At 34.7% G+C, this 17387-nt stretch overlaps 1 protein-coding gene across 7 annotated transcripts in view; it reads left to right on the top strand.

Moving 5' to 3' along the window:
* The window catches only part of ZNF292 (zinc finger protein 292), a 98738-nt gene that overhangs the window by 70764 nt on the left and 10587 nt on the right, over positions 1 to 17387 (top strand). For 6 of the 7 annotated variants that reach the window (XM_045188536.2, XM_024551679.4, XM_045188538.2 and 3 more), the window contains 3 exons: positions 4210 to 4412; positions 8176 to 8312; positions 10722 to 10863. In XM_045188536.2, coding sequence (XP_045044471.1) covers positions 4210 to 4412; positions 8176 to 8312; positions 10722 to 10863 — 482 coding nt within the window. The other variant, XM_024551681.3, reaches the window with a different exon arrangement.

The following is a 17387-nucleotide window of genomic DNA, read 5'->3' on the forward strand; positions in this document are numbered from 1 at the left end:
TTTCTTTTTGTTTCCTGTTGCCTGTACTTTGATGTGACAGCTAATAAATCATTGCCAAATCCACTGTCTTGAAGCTTTTCCCTTTTGTTTTCTTCTAAGAGCTTTATACTTTCTGTGTCTTACATTTAGGTTTTTTAGTAATTTTGAATTAATTTTTTATTAACATAAGAGTGCAGCTTTATTCTTTTGCATGTGGATATCCAGTTTTCCAGCACTATTTGTTGAAAAGACTGTCCTTTTTTTTCATTGAGTGGTCTTGGCACCCTTGTTCAACATCGTTTGACCATATATGTGATTTATGAGCTTTCTATTTTATTGCATTGCCTATATGTCTTATCTTTATGCCAGCACCACAGTATTTTGGTTATTGTAACTTCAAGTGTGAGACCTCCAACTTTGTTCTTTTTCAAAATTGTTTTGGTTTGAGGTCTCTTGAAATTATAATTGTAGGATAAATTTTTCTATTTCTGAAAAAAATGCCATTGTAATTATAGTATGGATTATCTTGACTCTGTAGATTGCTTTGGGTGGTTGTACATCTTAACATCGTCTTGTAATCCTTGAACTTGGGATCTTTCCATTATTATGTCTTATTTAATTTCTTCTAGCATTATTTTATAGAATGTTGTGTATAAGTCTTTCATCTTCTTGGTTAGGTTTATTCCTAAGTATTTTATTCTTTCTGTAGCTATTGTAAATATAATTTTTTCTTAATTTTCTTTTCTGATTTTTCATTGATAATGTATAAAAAAGGAACTTATTTTTGTTTTGCTTTTTGTGTTTTGCAACTTGGCTGAATTTGTTTATTCTGATAGTTCTGTTTTGTGTGTGTGTGTAATCTTTAGAGTTGTTTACATAGAATATCATGTCATCTCTAATCAGGTGATTTTACTTCTTCCTTTCCAATTTGGATGTAAAACACCTTGGGTCCCAGTGGAGATATGATGGAGAGAGTACTAGTGGGTGCAGAACACTAGTAGAGTGCTACAAAGTGGTCTGATTAATGATTTGGGTTGGGAGGAGGGGGCTAATGGGAGAAGTAGAGATGAAGAAAAGTGAATGAGATTGGGTCCTTCAGAGTTAGAAATGGCAGAGTTAGATGGTGGGTTGGATGTTCGGGTGAGAAGGAGGCAGAAGAGCATTTTTAAGGCCAATTTGTTTCTGGCTTGAGCACAACTAAAGGGCAACTGAGATAACATGTAAGTGTGGTATAGAGATTTTGGTATACAGGATTTGAGGTGCTTGTTAAACAGCTAGTAAGAGATGCTGCAAAGGAAATTATGTGCGAATCTGAGCATGGAAATAATATAAATAAATTGACTCCACTTGGCAACAATCCAGGACCTAATGTAAGTTTTGGTACATAGTAGATGTTCAGTTAATGTTATATAATGGTTTCTCATAAAAATTCAACTCATTGTAATATATTCAATTACTTTAGGAACTATTATTTTCTTTTTTTACTATTATGTAAGTCATTTTATGGGAAGAAGGCAATTGTTTCTTAATTGAACTGGCTGTATCATTTGTTTGTATTGCTGTTTTCTGTCATCAGCTCTCTCGAAAGGCTCAAATGTAGTAAATTCCGCTTTTCTGTTCATTTCCATAAAAATATAGAAAATAGATTAAAAACTACACACAAGTAAAATTCAAGATTTTTTTATTTTTCTGGGATGGGATTGGGAAAAGTAGAGCAGGGAATAAAATTTGGTGTGACTAGATACCAAAGAATAAAAATCATAGAACTTTATTCGTAAGTCTGGCAAGCTCTAAAAGAACTAGTCTTTGATGTGATATAATTCTATAAGGAAAAAAAAAACGTTCTGGATAGGAGAGAAGTAGAAAAATCAAAGAAGAATAGGGTAAAAAAGGAAAGCAGTGAAAGAGAAATGGACAAAGGGGATGGGGAGGGAGGTGAGTGAGTTTTCAACAAGTTCTCAGTTGAGTATTAGAGTATAAGCTACTTTGATCCATTTGAATCATGAACTTCAGAGTACCTAATTTTTTTTCTTTGGAAGCTAATGCTGCTTTATAGCTCTTTGTTGCTATAAAGTGTCATTCTATTCAGTAGACATAGTAGTCAAATAAGAATTTTTTTTTCTCATCTCACCACTGAATCAGAAGATTCCATTACTGTAGTCCTGGTTCTGTCACTAACTGGCTTGATGAACCTAGGAAGTCACTTGCCTTCTGTGAGCCTCAGTTTACTCATCTGCCAAAGGATGGAACAGGACAAAATGATCTGTAAAATTCCTTGTGCTCTAATACTTTATATTTCTTTGAAGTCAGTTTTGCCCTAAGTATGGCAGTAGTTTCCCATGTTTAAAATAAACTGTGCTTTTAAAATAAACACATGCAACTGTGCTTTTGAAATTTATAATATTAACATTCTTCTATACATCAAGTTAACATAGCATTTATTTTGTACAATTTGTCATTATAACTTACATGTTGCTATTTGAGATTTTAGGGGCTGAGATTATCCTATTAAAATTGTCATCAGTTTTGTTAAATGCTTGCTACCTGTATATAATTTCTTTGCATGCTCTTCAGTTTGTTTATGAGTTTCTGTGGGAGTATTTGAAATAACTCCCAACTTTGTATTATTAGTTTCCTTTTTTTCCTTCTTATTGAATTTATTGGGCTGGCACTGGTTAACAAAATTGTGTAGATTTGAAGTGCATCATTCTGCAACACATCATCTCTGACAGTGTTTAAGATGTACAACTGTATTGTGTGTTCACCACACCAAGAGTTTCCTTTTGAGGGAATTACTGTTAGGAATCTGAAGTTGTATTTTCAAGTCTATGACTTATTTATAGGCAGAATAACTTTACTTTTCTTAAAGTTTTCATTTAAAATCTCACCCATTTTGCTTTGACAGTGAACTGAACTGTGAAAAATATTTGCAGTATAATTGACCTAACAGAATCATGTGATGATATTAAAGAAAGAAAAGTAATGCCCTGTATATATATATATATATATATAAGAAGACATTTAGTCAGAGGCACCAGAAAGTTATCTATTTATAAACTATATTTGCTACCAGTTTTTATACTTTTGGTTTAATTTAATGTAAGAACAGAGAGTAGAGTAGTAAGTACAAAGGTCTAGATTTTAAGAAAAGTATGAAATTGGGATCCTGTGTTAAATTGCTTATATGCTCACGGTTTTAATACTGAGAAGCATTGATCATACTGTCTTACAGACACTTAGTGGGTAGCAAAGAATATTTAAAGGAGGGAAAAACATCTCTCACTCTTCATCTTCTAGCATGCAAATTATACACACTAGACATATCTGCCAGACTGTTCATAAGTATTGAAATCGTTTTATATTGAAAGTGTTTTATTTAAAGTTTTATTATTAAAAGCTTTCCAAAGGTTTTAGGCTTGCTATCATGAAGTAAATTTTTCACTTGATTTTCATCCTGGTAAAGAAAGCTTTAGGGAAAAGTTTAAAATTGTGCTTGTTAAAATTTAAATTCTTCACAAAGAGAAAAAATTAAATTCTTATTTTTAGTGGATCATACAAGCACTAGGAAATTAAAAGATTTGAACTGAATAGAAATTGATTATGCCTAAGCGGTACTCGAGCAAATGTTGAGGTTTATTGATTTATTTAAAAATAAAGCACAAATCCACAGAACATTCAACAGACTCCTCCCACTCTTTTATTTATTTTTTATGTATTTTAATTTGTTTTAAAACATTCATTAAATCAAAATAGACTTTAATCATTAGTATTGAAAAACAGTTTTAGTTTAATCTTGTTTTCTAGAGTATCCAAACATTCTTTTGTGATTGTCTATATAAGGATGTAAGGCCCTATCACTGCATATTTCTAGGAATGCTAATCCCTGGTATTCAAGAATAAATGCTGGGGGCGGGGGATAATTAGTATGATTTTAAAAACATTGACTTAGAATTTAATGTGAAATTATTTTTATCATCAAGAAGTTAATTTACTTCATTCTAAATGGTACTCTCAAGAGCAAGAATATTTAATGCAAAATTTAAGGTTAGCTATATTATCTCCTTTTTTTTAAAGGTTATTTTGTGATAGCCTAACAATAATAGATAACTGCAAAAATGGGGGAGGGGCTTATTAGTTCCTGTGCTTTTAAAATAATATTCTTTGTAAGTATATTGTTGCAAATGAATGATCACCAAATGTTAATAATCAATTATGTCTTGTTTTTTAAAGTGAATGAATTTTTAGCTTTTGAGGGTCCCATCTTGTTGGATATGAGAATTAAACATCTAATCAAAACAAATCAGTTAAGTCAAGCAACGGCTCTAGCAAAGCTATGTTCTGACCATCCAGAGATTGGTACAAAAGGTAGTTTTAAGCAAACTTACCTTGTCTGTCTTTGTACATCATCACCAAATGAAAAGTTAATCGAAGAGGTGAGTATGTTTTCTTTTGTTAGTAATTATTTTTAAAAGTGAAGAAACTTCCCTTTCTCTTAGATAGTGAGGAACCATTGTTGTCAATCTTAAACTTTTTGGTGTGCTCTTAGATAGTAATTGTCTAAACAACTTTCAGAAATATGTGTAAAATTACTTTATCCGGCTTCTATTTTTAAATAATTTGGATCTTTTCATTGCTTTGGCTAAATTTTGGGAAAGGCAGCGGTGGTAATTGAGTAGGATATACATTTGTCAGCATTTGGGCTGTAACTTAGTTTTAGAATACTTGCAGATCTTTTTAATTGGCTAATATAAGTAATATTATAATCTTCATATGACTTATCCCATGGAATACTTTATATACTTGTGTGTGTGTGTATACATATACATATACACACACACACATAAAATGTGTTTCTCTCATGAAAACTAGATAGATATCTATACCTCTAATTATATGCAAAGATAAATTTTATATTTGCATATTTAATGTAAAATTTATTTTCTTTATGAGACATGATTGGCTTTTTTTTTTTTTTTTTTTTACTTCTACTGCGATGTAAAGCATGGTATTCGTGTATTTTTATGTTTTATATTACAGAATTCTGAGAGTAGAATCATGATCTAAATGGGAATGTTGCATTTTGAATGACTGATAATTCCAAAATGAAATTGGAGACAGTTGTAGGAGAATTACATGTTGTTGTTAAAAAAACAGGGAATGTGTATTTAAAGACTATGTATTTAGATAAAGAAAACTGTAACAGACAGTATTGTGTGAGAACATACTGTTACACAAGTGTCTTGTGTCTCTAATGTAAGTATTCTTCAACCTCAGAACAGTAGAAAAAGGAGAACAAAGGGACTGTGGGACAGACTTAAGGATATATAAATGGAAATGTTGAGATGCAAGACAGAGGACAATTAATAGAGTATGCATGATTACCTGAGTAGACAGAGATCGTAATCAGAGTCCAGAAGGAGGATAGTCTCAGACAAAATCCAAATGCCCATATGAAGTTAGAGGTTGTAATTTTAATGCTGATTGTGTCATTTTTCTTGATAGAAAGTGAAGAGGAAGATGGTAGGCTTGGACCAAGATTAGAAATAAGCCACCCTGTTGTGTATGACAAAGATAATGATTATTTTGCTATACAAGGGGATTTAGAGTAGTATGTCTTTAACAAACAGATCAGTCTAATTGGCTTTAAGTATTTTATTCAGAGTTCTAAATTTTCTGGTATTTAAATCTTTGCTCACTTGTCAAAGCAAGAGAGAATAGTTATCTGTAATATATATATAGTCCCTATATAGGTTATATATTGGTAATCCCTAACTTAGGCTGCCTTGGATTTTAAAAGTAATTCTTGATCATTGATGTCTATATTTGACCTGTATTTCACTTTCACAATTTTGATTCCACCATTCATTAGTTTAAATATAGTTTCATTTTCCCTGCCATTCTCTTTAGTGTCACATTTTTTCAAGAGGGCCATCTAGTAGTAAACCAGGGATTTAATAAAGGCTATGAAGTGTACAATAAGAATTTTCTTACACCTATAAAAAGTGAGGTTTTCTGTATTAACATAGCAGATGTTTCAATTAGTATACAGTATGTATGTGAATAATTATGTAAAGGCTACCTTACATATATACAAATATATTATAAATTACTAAGTGTAATCTAGTGTAGGTAATATTGGGAAAATAATTTTTTTCTTATACCTAACGTACATATTTTGCATCATTTGAGCATTTAGCAAGAATGACGTAGGTTTTAGAAGAACCAAAAGAAATAATCAGAATCTAAATAAATCAGACTTTTAAGATAGAAGAGTTTTTTTTAAACCTGAACATGTAAAAATCAATGTGTCACAATAAAGGGCCTCAGTATGCTTTTGCCTATTGAATTCTGGCAGGTGCACAGACTTTGAAGCTACCGTATATCTGGGTTGAAATATTGACTCTGCCACTAATTAAGTATGTGGCTTTGAACAAGTAACTTTACCTCTCTGAACCCGATCTCTAAAAAGAAGTAGTATCTACCAGGCAAGCTATTATGCTTATTAGCAATGCTATTCTGAAGAACCTGACAATAGTAAATGAAGAGTACCTGCTATTATTATTATCCTGCTGTTGTTGTTATCATCATCATCATCATCATCTTACGAAGAAGTAAAAAAAACGCATGGGTTGACTTCCTAATGTTTGTCTGCATGGGTGCACCAAGGTTAATAGTTTTAAGGTAATACAGCTTTTAATAAAAGATACTATGATAAAATGGAAAGTAGGTCTTTGATGTCAGACATAGCTTATGTGTATTTCTACCACTTAACTAACCAGTGTAACTTGGGCAAATTACAGAATTTTTTGAGCCTCACATTCATTATATATAAAATGTTTATGACAGTACCAACCTAGTGAAAAAGTTGTGATTAAGTGTAATACATATAATGTCTGACAATGCATTTAATATTATAGGTATTTGAAAATATTTATTATATATATTGTTCAGCCCTTTTATTTGTTTAAATGGGATAACTTTGTAAGCTTTGTAAGAAAGAGGCAGGCAGAGAAGTAGAAAGAGCACTGCACCAACAAGTTCTAAGACTTACTTCAGTCCTAACTGTGCCATTAACTTCATACTTTAAGAAATTGTTGTCGTTAAACACAGACTCAGAGTTAGTTGGGTGTTTTCTTGTCTTAGTGTTTTCTAGCCCAGTGAAATGTATAAAATGGAACTTCTGAATCAATCTCCACGAAACCTTATCTTCATTGTCAAAGATCAACCCCAAGAGTATCCACATCTCTAGTAGACACTTGTTAAATCATATACATATTACATTTTAAACACACACATACTCAAAAATTGATGGGGAGAGATAGAAGATCAATAAGGAGGAGCATGGTTACCTCTGTGGTACATGGGTGCTGATGGTCTGGATTGGTTTTCAATTTTGTTTGTCAGTTGTACCATGTTGGGATTAATTTTTCTATTCTGTGGAACACCAGTGATTTATGATTGTGTCCTATTTGTTAATCTTGTCTTAGAGCAAATTCTTAATGGAAATCATAGGTAAATTTTGTTTGTTTTGTGTAGTAAATCATTATAATGAGGTAGTAAATTTTAATTATTTAAGAAGCAATAGATGTAAGTGCATAATTAAATGAAGCAAGGTGCCATCATCTAGGTTATATCTTTGCATGCATGACTGTTGGCAAGCTTTGAGATGAAACGATTTTATATGAAAAGAAAAATACTGGAGATTTATAGAAAACTGAGGTGAGCTTAATTTAAAAGTGTTATACTTATACAAAATGATTCATATTATACTTTTTCCCTTCATATGAAGTTAATTTGTTTATTAGTCTATATCCAGTAGACCTTCATGTCTTTCTGCTAATTCTAATGCTTTTTAAATTAATGGGTAAAGGGGAAAAAATAGAGGTACTGCAGCTTTTCTTTTTCAGTATCAGATGTAATGGGTAGAGGGTGCTTATAATTAGCATTAGTTATTTACAAATAAACAAATGCCTCTAAAGTTCTTGAAAATAGTTGGTTCTCTGGCTTGAAGAAAGATTATTTCTTTAAACTCCAGCCTAGTAATGACAAATTATGAATTGATAGTGCTTGAGTTAATGAGGATTTTTCTACTGGTGAAAATGATCTGTAAATATCTAATGAAAATTTTCAAGTATGTTACTATATATCTTAATATAAAACCATTTTATGGCATATTTCTATATCCTTTTTCTGTAGATTTCAGAAGTTGATTGCAAAGATGCGCTAGAAATGATCTGTAACTTAGAATCTGAGGGTGATGAAAAAAGTGCTCTTGTTTTATGTACTGCATTTTTGTCACGTCAGCTCCAACAAGGAGAAATGTACTGTGCTTGGTGAGTTGTATTTCTTTTGTAATGAGGAGTTTGTTAAAAGAATACAAAATAGGTTGTGAGAATACAGATAGCTTAAAAACATAATTTTTTAAATCTTTTTACATCTTAAGACAAAAAGCCTATTTTCAGGTATTATGCTATTTAAACGGATTATCAAGTAGTTCATATAATAACTTCAAAAACTTTTTGTATTAAGTGCCACATAACTCCTTAATATACCAGTAATAATCATTATTGATCAGGAAATTTTGCAATATTGTAGGATGAAAGAAAGGTTTGTATTGTCTAATGCCACAATAAAAACTTTTTTGGACATGTATGCAACCTGTGATTGAATGTATTTTTTCCTCTGCATATTACACATTTTTAACTTTATGTACTAGCTGTTAGTCATTTGTATGGAGATATAGTTCATTTTCTTTCTGTGAGAGATCATTCAACTTCACTAACTTCTTCAATGCACATTTTTTAATGTAGTACATTTCCAAGTGGGCAGAGCCTGTTATACATAATCTTTTGCAGGGGATACAACTAACAGAGATGTTGATGGCAGTTAACTCAGAAACTTTAAGATCAGCTTTTTAAGTTAGTGTTAACTAAAACTGACCATTTATCTGGTCAGTCAACATTCTTAATCTTCAACAATTATTATTAATTGTTGTTGTGGTATGTGGAAACAAAAAAGGAAATTTAGTTTACAAAATTCTGACATTTAAGGATGTTGACCAAATGATACATGGCATACAAATGAGTATAGAACAGACAAGCTGAATAAATGGTTATGTAATCAAAGAATAGTAAAGTACATAATTATAAAGGTTTTCTGAGCAGTTCAGCTTTGTTGTGCAGGAAAAATTGTATATGCAATATAGACAATTAATATAAAAGGCAGATAGAAAGATTGTGAAGGGAGAATAAATAACTGTATTTATTTAAGACAAGTATTGGGTTGGCCAAAAGGTTTCTTCATTTTTTTCTGTAAGATGGCTCTAATAGCACTTAGTTGTCTTTAACTTCATCCGAAACAATTTTGTTAGAATGTGTTGTAACAGCTGTCATAGCAGCAGGCATTTTAAAAAAATTATCAAAATCGGTGAATTTTTGTGTAGCCATTTTATTTGATAATATTGAAGATGGAAGAAAATAAGCAACATTTTCAGCATATATTATGGTTTATGATCTCAAGAAAGGTGATATCGCAATTGAAACGTTTAAAAAAGATTTGTGTGGCATATAATACGAGATGGTGCTGTGACTGATCAGTCAAGTCAAAAATAATTTGCAAAGTTTCGTGCTGGAGATTTCTCCCTGGGCTATGCTCCACTGTTGGAAAGACCAGTTGAAGTTGATATCAATCAAATTGAGACATTAACTAAGAAGAGTCAACATTATACCATGCAGGAGATAACCAACATACTCAAAATATCCAAATGAAGCGTCGAAAATCATTTGCACCAGCTCGGTTATGTTAATCACTTTGATGTTTGGGTTCCACATAAATTAAGCAAAAACAAACAAACAAAAAACCTTGACTGTATTCTCTCTTGTGATTCTCTACTTCAACGTAATGAAAACGTTCCATTTTTAAAACAAATTATGACAGGTGATAAAAAGTGGATACTTTACAGTAATGTGGAACAGGAGATCATGCAACAAATGAACATCAAAGGCCAGTTTTCATCCAAGGAAGGTGATGTTGTATATATGGTGGGATTGGAAGGGAGTCCTATATAATGGGCTCTGTCCAGAGCACCAAACAATTAATTCCAACAAGTACTGCACCCAATTAGACCAACTCAAAACAGCACTCAATGAAAAGCACCCGGAATTAGTTAACAGAAAATGCATAATCTTCCATCGGGATAATGCCAAGACCACGTGTTTCTTTGATGACAAGGCAAAAACTGTTAGAGCTGGCTGGGAAGTTCTGATTCCCAGTTCTGCCATATTCACCAAACATTACACCTTGGGATTTCCATTTATTTTGGTCTTTACAAAATTATCTTAATGGGAAAATTTTCAATTCCCTGGAAGACTGCAAAAGGCACCTGGAACAATTCTTTGCTCAAACGTTACAAAGTTTTGGGAAGATAGAATTATAAAGTTGCCTAAAAGATGACAGAAGGTAGTAGAACAAAGTGGTGAATACATTGGTCAATAAAGTTACTGGTGAAATTGAAAAATGTCTTTTATTTTTACTTAAAAACAGAACAAACTTTTTGGCCAAGGCAATGTATACTGATTTCATTTAGTCTCTAGAAAATTGAGGGGTTTTTTTGCTTTTAAACTTAATTACACATGTAGAATTGAAATGTAAAACCAGTTTTAATTTCCAAAGTAATAACTGCACTGACATAGTCCATGTTTATTACATTACTGCTCCAGCTTGTTTTTTATATTTTTTTTTAGGGAACTCACTCTCTTTTGGAGTAAATTACAGCAGAGAGTAGAACCATCTGTACACGTGTACCTAGAAAGATGTCGTCAACTTTCTTTGTTAACCAAGACGGTATATCACATTTTCTTCCTGATTAAAGTTATTAATTCCGAGGTAAGAATAATCAAGGTAGCTTTCCTTAATTTAAAATACATAAGTTATATCTTTAATAAAAGACTTTATAATATTTTGGCACCTTTTCCAGTGATTTTTTACTTTAGTGCTTTTAACATCAGTTTTTTTAAGTCTTTTAAGATGTTATTTTAATATATTTTATTGATTATGCTATTACAACTGTCCCATTTCTTTTTCTCCCCTTAATCCCCCTCTACCCTGCACCATCCCTTCCTCCAGCAATCTTGCCCCTTAGTTCATATGCATGGGTTGTACGTGTAAGTCTTTTGGCTTTTCCATTTCTTACAGTACTCTTAACCCCTCCCCCTGTCTATTTTGTACCTACCAATTATGCTTCTTATTCCCTGTACCTTTTCCCCCAATCCTCTCTCCTCCCCGCTGATAACCCTCCACATGTGATCTCCATTTCTGTGACTCTGTTCCTGTTCTAGTTCTTTGCTTAGTTTGTTTTTGTTTTTGTTTGTTTTTAGGTACAGTTGTTGATAGTTGTGAGTTTCTTATCGTTTCACTGTTCATAGTTTTGATCGTCTTCTTTTTCTTAGATAAGTCCCTTTAACTTTTCATATAAGGGCTTGGTGGTGATCAACTCCTTTAACTTGACCTTATCTGGGAAGCACTTTATTTCCCCTTCTATTCTAAATGATAGCTTTGCTGGATAGAGTAATCTCGGATGTAGGTCCTTGCCTTTCATGACTTGAAATACTGCTTTTCAGCCCTTTCTTGCCTGCAAGGTCTCTTTTGAGAAATCAGCTGAGATTCTTGTGGGAACTCCTTTGTAGGTAACTGTCTCCTTTTCTCCTTCTGCTTTTCAGATTTTCTCTTTATCTTTCATCTTGGGTAATATAATTATAATTATGATGTGCCTTGGTGTGTGCTTCCTTGGGGTCCTCCTTCTTTGGGACTCTCTGAGCTTCCTAGATTTCCTGGAAGCCTGTTTCCTTTCCCAGATTGAGGAAGTTCTCCATTATTTTTTCAGACAGGTTTTCAATTTTTTGCTCTTCCTCTTCTCCTACTGACACCCTTATGATTCGGATGTTGCAATGTTTAAAGTTGTCTTGGAAGTTCCTAAGCCTCTCCTAATTTTTTGGAATTCTTGTTTCTTCATTCTGTTTTGGTTGGATGTTTATTTCTTCCTTCTGCTCCAAACCCTTGGTTTTGAGTCCCAGTTTCCTTCCCATCACTGTTGGTTCCCTGTATATTTTCCTTTATTTTACTTTGCATAGTCTTTACCACTTCGTCCATTTTGCAACCATACTCAACTAACTCTGTGAGCATCCTGATAGGTTGGCTCTCTCTTCATCGCTTAGTTATATTTTTTCTGGAGCTTTGATCTGTTCTTTCATTTGGGCCATATTTTTTGTTGGCACGCCTGTTACATAGTAAGGGGTGGAGCCTTAGGTATTCACCAGGACGGGGCAACCCATGTCACTGTCACTGCATTGTGGTGCTGTATGTTGGGAAGGGGTCCAAGAGGGAACAATGCCAACTCTCAACTCTTAGCTGGCTTGAAGTCATGACCCCCACTACCGGCAAGCAAATTGAGCCCTTCTGGTGCTGATTCCTGAGTAGGTAGGTTTGTCTGTGTACTAAGACCCTGTGGGTCTCTCCAATGAAGTCTCCTGTGAGGCTGGGAGTTTCTCCCACCGCGGCAACCCCCATAGTTTTTTTAATCAGAGGTTTTGAGGCTTTATTTCCCCACACTGGAACCCTGGGTTGCACAGTCTGTGTCACTCCCCAGTTGTTCTTCCTCGTTTATCTGCATGCAAATGTGGGACTGCCTGGTCCCCCAGCTGCTACCTCACCCAGTCCACTGCCTTGCCCATTCCAGTCTGTCAGCCTGAGCCTCGCCTGCCCTGGTCTTCCAGATGCCTCCTTGCTGCAAGTCCTCTGCCCTGGCTGCCTGTCTCTGCCCTTCCTACCAGTTTGGATGAATGTTTCTTCTTAACTCCTTGGTTGTCAGACTTCCATACAGTTTTATTTTCTGGCAGTTCTGGTTATTTTTTGTTTTTAAATTTGTGGTTGTCCTTTTGGTTGTATGAGGAGGCAAAGTGTATCCACCTCCACCTCCATCTTGGCCAGAAGTCCTTTAAGGTATTTGATGCAGAGAAATCTAAAAATGCAAATTAGAGCCAGGGGCTTTGCACTCATGGTGTTACACTGTTTTGTTAATTTGCCTCTATAGAAATTCAGAGAATGTAAAGAGAAATAGAGAGTTAGTTAGCTTCCCTTGCCATCCATCTGGCAGATTACATTATCTACAAATTCTTCTCTTCTTCAGAATACCCAGAAATACCTGATAAAGTAAAACAAACTTTTTTTAAATGTATAACAGCTGAGATTGCAAGAATAGTAGGGAAATCCCCAGACCAAAAATGAAGAGGAACCTAAAAACTATAGCGGAAAGCTTGAACTGATTCTGGTCCTCTCCTTGCCACATTGATATTGGGATATGTAATGGTTTTCAGTAAGGAGTTTGAGTTTTACTATTTACAAAGGGATAACAGATAGGTATATGGGGATAGGAGATAAGATCTTGGACTCTCTCAAGTTAGACAGTTAGAACTGAGCTCTGTGCTTCCTGCCCTTCCTCCACCAGCCTTTGAAGTACTATAATTTCATTGAAAAGTAGATTAGAAAAGTATTACTCTCTCACACATGTGGATGATAGGGATCCTTGTGCGTGTCCAAGTGGTCTGAGTCAGAGGACAAAAGTATTTCCTCTAAGAAAGTATAACCATTGGTCCTCCCACACACAGATTTGAGGTTCAAACTCACCTTACCTGTGTAGTCCAGGAACCCCCATGCCAGTTAAGTAACATTTAAGAGGGTAAGGATAAAGTGAGTCTTGACTGGTAATACCTAGGATTCCTGGCAGAACTAGACAAGCCCTCAATATGTAGGATTCTCAGATAAAACCATGCTTATGATGAGTTTATGATCAAGATTTACAAAGAGGAAACAGTCTGCTAAGGGAATTTTAGCAGAGAGAAATAACATTGGGATTAAACACACAAGGATATAAAAACTATAAAATACATACATTTAAAGAAATAATTATCAAGATTTATAATACATATGACGCAATCTGATAGGAGTGAATTTCAGTAGACAAAATAGTAGAATTATTTCCCTAATACTTTGCAGTAAATACAATTATGCATAAATCTATAGCATACATATATTTAAAGATAAAAATAAGAAAGCATGAGAAAGAAAGATACTATCAAAATGACCAGGCAGATTTGAAGAGTCAAAAGAACTTTAAAAAAAATGTCATTGAAATAAAAACACTCAACAGATGAATTGAACAGATCAGACACAACTGAAGAGGAAAGCGGTAATCAGAGGTTGTATATGTGTTTCAATTTATTAACTAAATCAGAAATCAAGTTTTATAAAATTTATTTTCTCTTAGCAGTGCGGTCAGTTTCCATTTTAAATGTTCACATAGGACACTTTCCAACTGTGCCACTGCTACATAGCCTAGAATGCCAAACAGGTTTTTGCAATCCTTAAAAACTGGGGTGCAGTATGACAAGAAGTATTTTTAAGTTAATAAATACCTTTGTTTTGAAAGGAGAGACCAAAAGATACTTTCCTATCTTCTTTTTAAAGTACCTTTTAAAATCTGTAGTCAGTAAATCTTACATATATCTTCATTTTTTTAGGTGTATTTCATTTATTATGCTATTATAGTTGTCCCAGTATTTCCCCATTAGACTCTGTCTGCCTGGTACCCCACTTCTCTCACAGTCTTCCTGCCCACTCAGTTCACGTCCATGGGTCCTGTATATAAGTTCTTTGGTCTCTCCATTTCCTATACTATTCTTAATCTCCCCCTGTCTATTTTGTACCAACCAGTTATGTGTCTTAATCTCTGTACCTTTTCCTCCGTTCTCTCCTCTCCCCCTTGCAACTGATAACCCTCCAAATAAACTCCATGTCTATGATCCTGTTCCTGTTCTAGTTGTTTGTTTTGTTTGTTTTTGTTTTTTAGATTCAGTTGTTGATAGTTGTGGGTTTGTTGTCATTTTAATGTTCATGGTTTTGATCTTCTTTTTCTTAAATAAATCCCTTTAACATTTCATGTAATAATGGTTTGGTGATGATGAATTACCGTATTTTCGGACTATAAGACACACTCCCCATCTTCCTCCCAAACTGGGGGGGTGCTTCTTATAGTCCCAATGTAGCTTAACTGGCTCGCTTGCGGGGCGGGGGTGGGGAGCAGAGCGGTGGTGGAACAGGGTTTTTTCCCCTATTTTCCTCCTCTAAAGCCTAGGTATATCTATGGTCCTGTGCATCTTATGGTCCGAAAAATAATGGTATACCTTTAGCTTCACCTTTTCTGGGAAGCTCTTAATCTGCCCTTCCATTCTAAATGATAGCTATGCTGGATAGAATAATCTAGGTTGTGGGTCCTTGCTTTTCATCACTTTGAATACTTCTTGCCAGTCCCTTCTTGCCTGCAAAGTTTCTTTTGAGAAATCAGCTGATAGTCTTACGGGAATTCCTTTGTAGGTAACTCTGTGCTTTTCTCTTGCTGCTTTTAAGATTCTCTCTTTATCTTTAAACTTAAGCCTTTTTAGTATGATGTATCTTGGTGTGGTCCTCTTTGGGTCCAATTTGTTTGGGACTCTCTGTGCTTCCTAGACTTGTATGTCTATTTCCTTTGCCAAAGGAGGGAAGTTTTCTTTCACTATTTTTTCAAATAAGCTTTCAACTTCTTGTTCTTACTCTTCTCTTTCTGGCATCCCTGTGATTCGGATGTTGGTACTTTTTGGAGATGTCACAGAGTCGTCTTATACGCGGGTTTTTTTTGAATTCTTGTTTCTTCATTCTGTTTTGGTTGAATGTTTCTTTCTTTCTTGTCTTCCAGATCGTTGCTTTGAATCCCAACTTCCCTACCTTCACTGTTGGTTCCCTGTGGATTTTTATTTCACTTACTGTAACCTTTATTTCTTCCCTTATGTTTCTGCTATACTCAATGAGTTTTCTGAGCATCCTTATCACTAGTGTTTTGAACTCTGCATCCAATAAGCTGACTATCTCCATTTTGTTTAGTTCTTTTTCTGGGGTTTTGTTCTGTTCTTTCATTTGGGCCATATTTCTTTGTCTCCCCTACTTGGCAGCCTCCCAGTATTTGTTTCTGTGTATCAGGTAGAGCTGCTTTGACTCCCTGTTCTTGGTGCACCTGTTAAGTTGTAACAGGCAGAGCCTTAGGTAATAACCAGGGTGGGGCATCCAGCTTCACCTCTTACGACATTGTGGGAGGGGGAGTTGGTGAGGGGACAGTGCCGCTGCCTGGCTTCCGACGGCTTGCCCAGCACTCTTCCCTTTTCCAGTCACTTCACCCACTTCCCGTATGCAGCTGACACACTTCTAGCTGCTGCCCTGGGTGGTTCCTAGAATTGGTTGTTTTGTGTATGTTCTAAGACTGTGTGGGCCCTTTAAACAGAAACTGGCAGTTTCTTCCGCTGCTCCAACCCCCAGTGGTTTATATATCCATAAGTTATGAGGCTTTATCTTCGTGGCACTGGACCCCTGGCTGTACAGACTGTCCTGGGCCTGGGATCACTCTTTCCCAAGGTATCCCTCCCAATTTTTATTCACCACACTTGAATGTGGGTCTGCCCATTCCGCTGCTACCGCCTCTCCGTGCCACACTGCGTCTTCTTTACCCCAACTCCTTGGCTCTACATCTCTGCCTCTCTGCCTCCTATCCATCTGGATGAGTATTGCATCTAAAAATCTTCGATTGTCAAACTTCATACAGTTCAATTTTCTGGCAGTTTCGGGTGTTTTTTGTTTTAAGGTTAGTTGTGGTTGTGGTTGCATGAGAAGGCTAAGTGTGTCTACGTGTACCCCCATGTTGACCAGAAGTCTATCTTCATATTATTCCTCCTGAAATAATTTCATTTTAAGGCATAAAGAGCAAGAATGGATGTTTCTGCTCTCCTGTTTTTCTCTTATCATCCTTGTTAACTCAGCCTTATTTTTTATTTTATATATTGTAGTGCTTCAGATTAAAAAAAATAAACTGAGATTGACAAGTTTCTTAGGAAATTACTATGCATTTTAAATATGTTGTGCCATTCTTTTTTATCTGTCTTAAGAGCAGCATCATAAAGTAGAAGAAACTTGGAACTAAAAGTCAGACAAACTGGGTATAAATCTTGACTTGCTATTGACCATCTGGTAACTTTACCTACTTCGGATTTCATTTCTTAATCAGAAGAATATAGAAGGTTAAATAACAGTGACTGTCCTCCTTCAACCTTACACCCCACTCAGAAGGATGTTGAGAGGGGGAAAAAACTTGATTAAACGCTACACATTAAGGTAGCTATTTAAATTAAGTAAAATGTAAATTCTTTTCTTCAGTCACAATAGCCGTATTTTAGGTGTGCAGTTGCTCCATGTAGGTAGTGACTACGGTATTGAACAGCACAGATAAAGAACATTTCCATCATCTCAGTTCTGCTGATTATTGCTTTTCTAGA

This window comes from Desmodus rotundus, chromosome 11 (genome assembly GCF_022682495.2).
Source record: "Desmodus rotundus isolate HL8 chromosome 11, HLdesRot8A.1, whole genome shotgun sequence".
Classification (NCBI taxonomy): domain Eukaryota; kingdom Metazoa; phylum Chordata; class Mammalia; order Chiroptera; family Phyllostomidae; genus Desmodus; species Desmodus rotundus.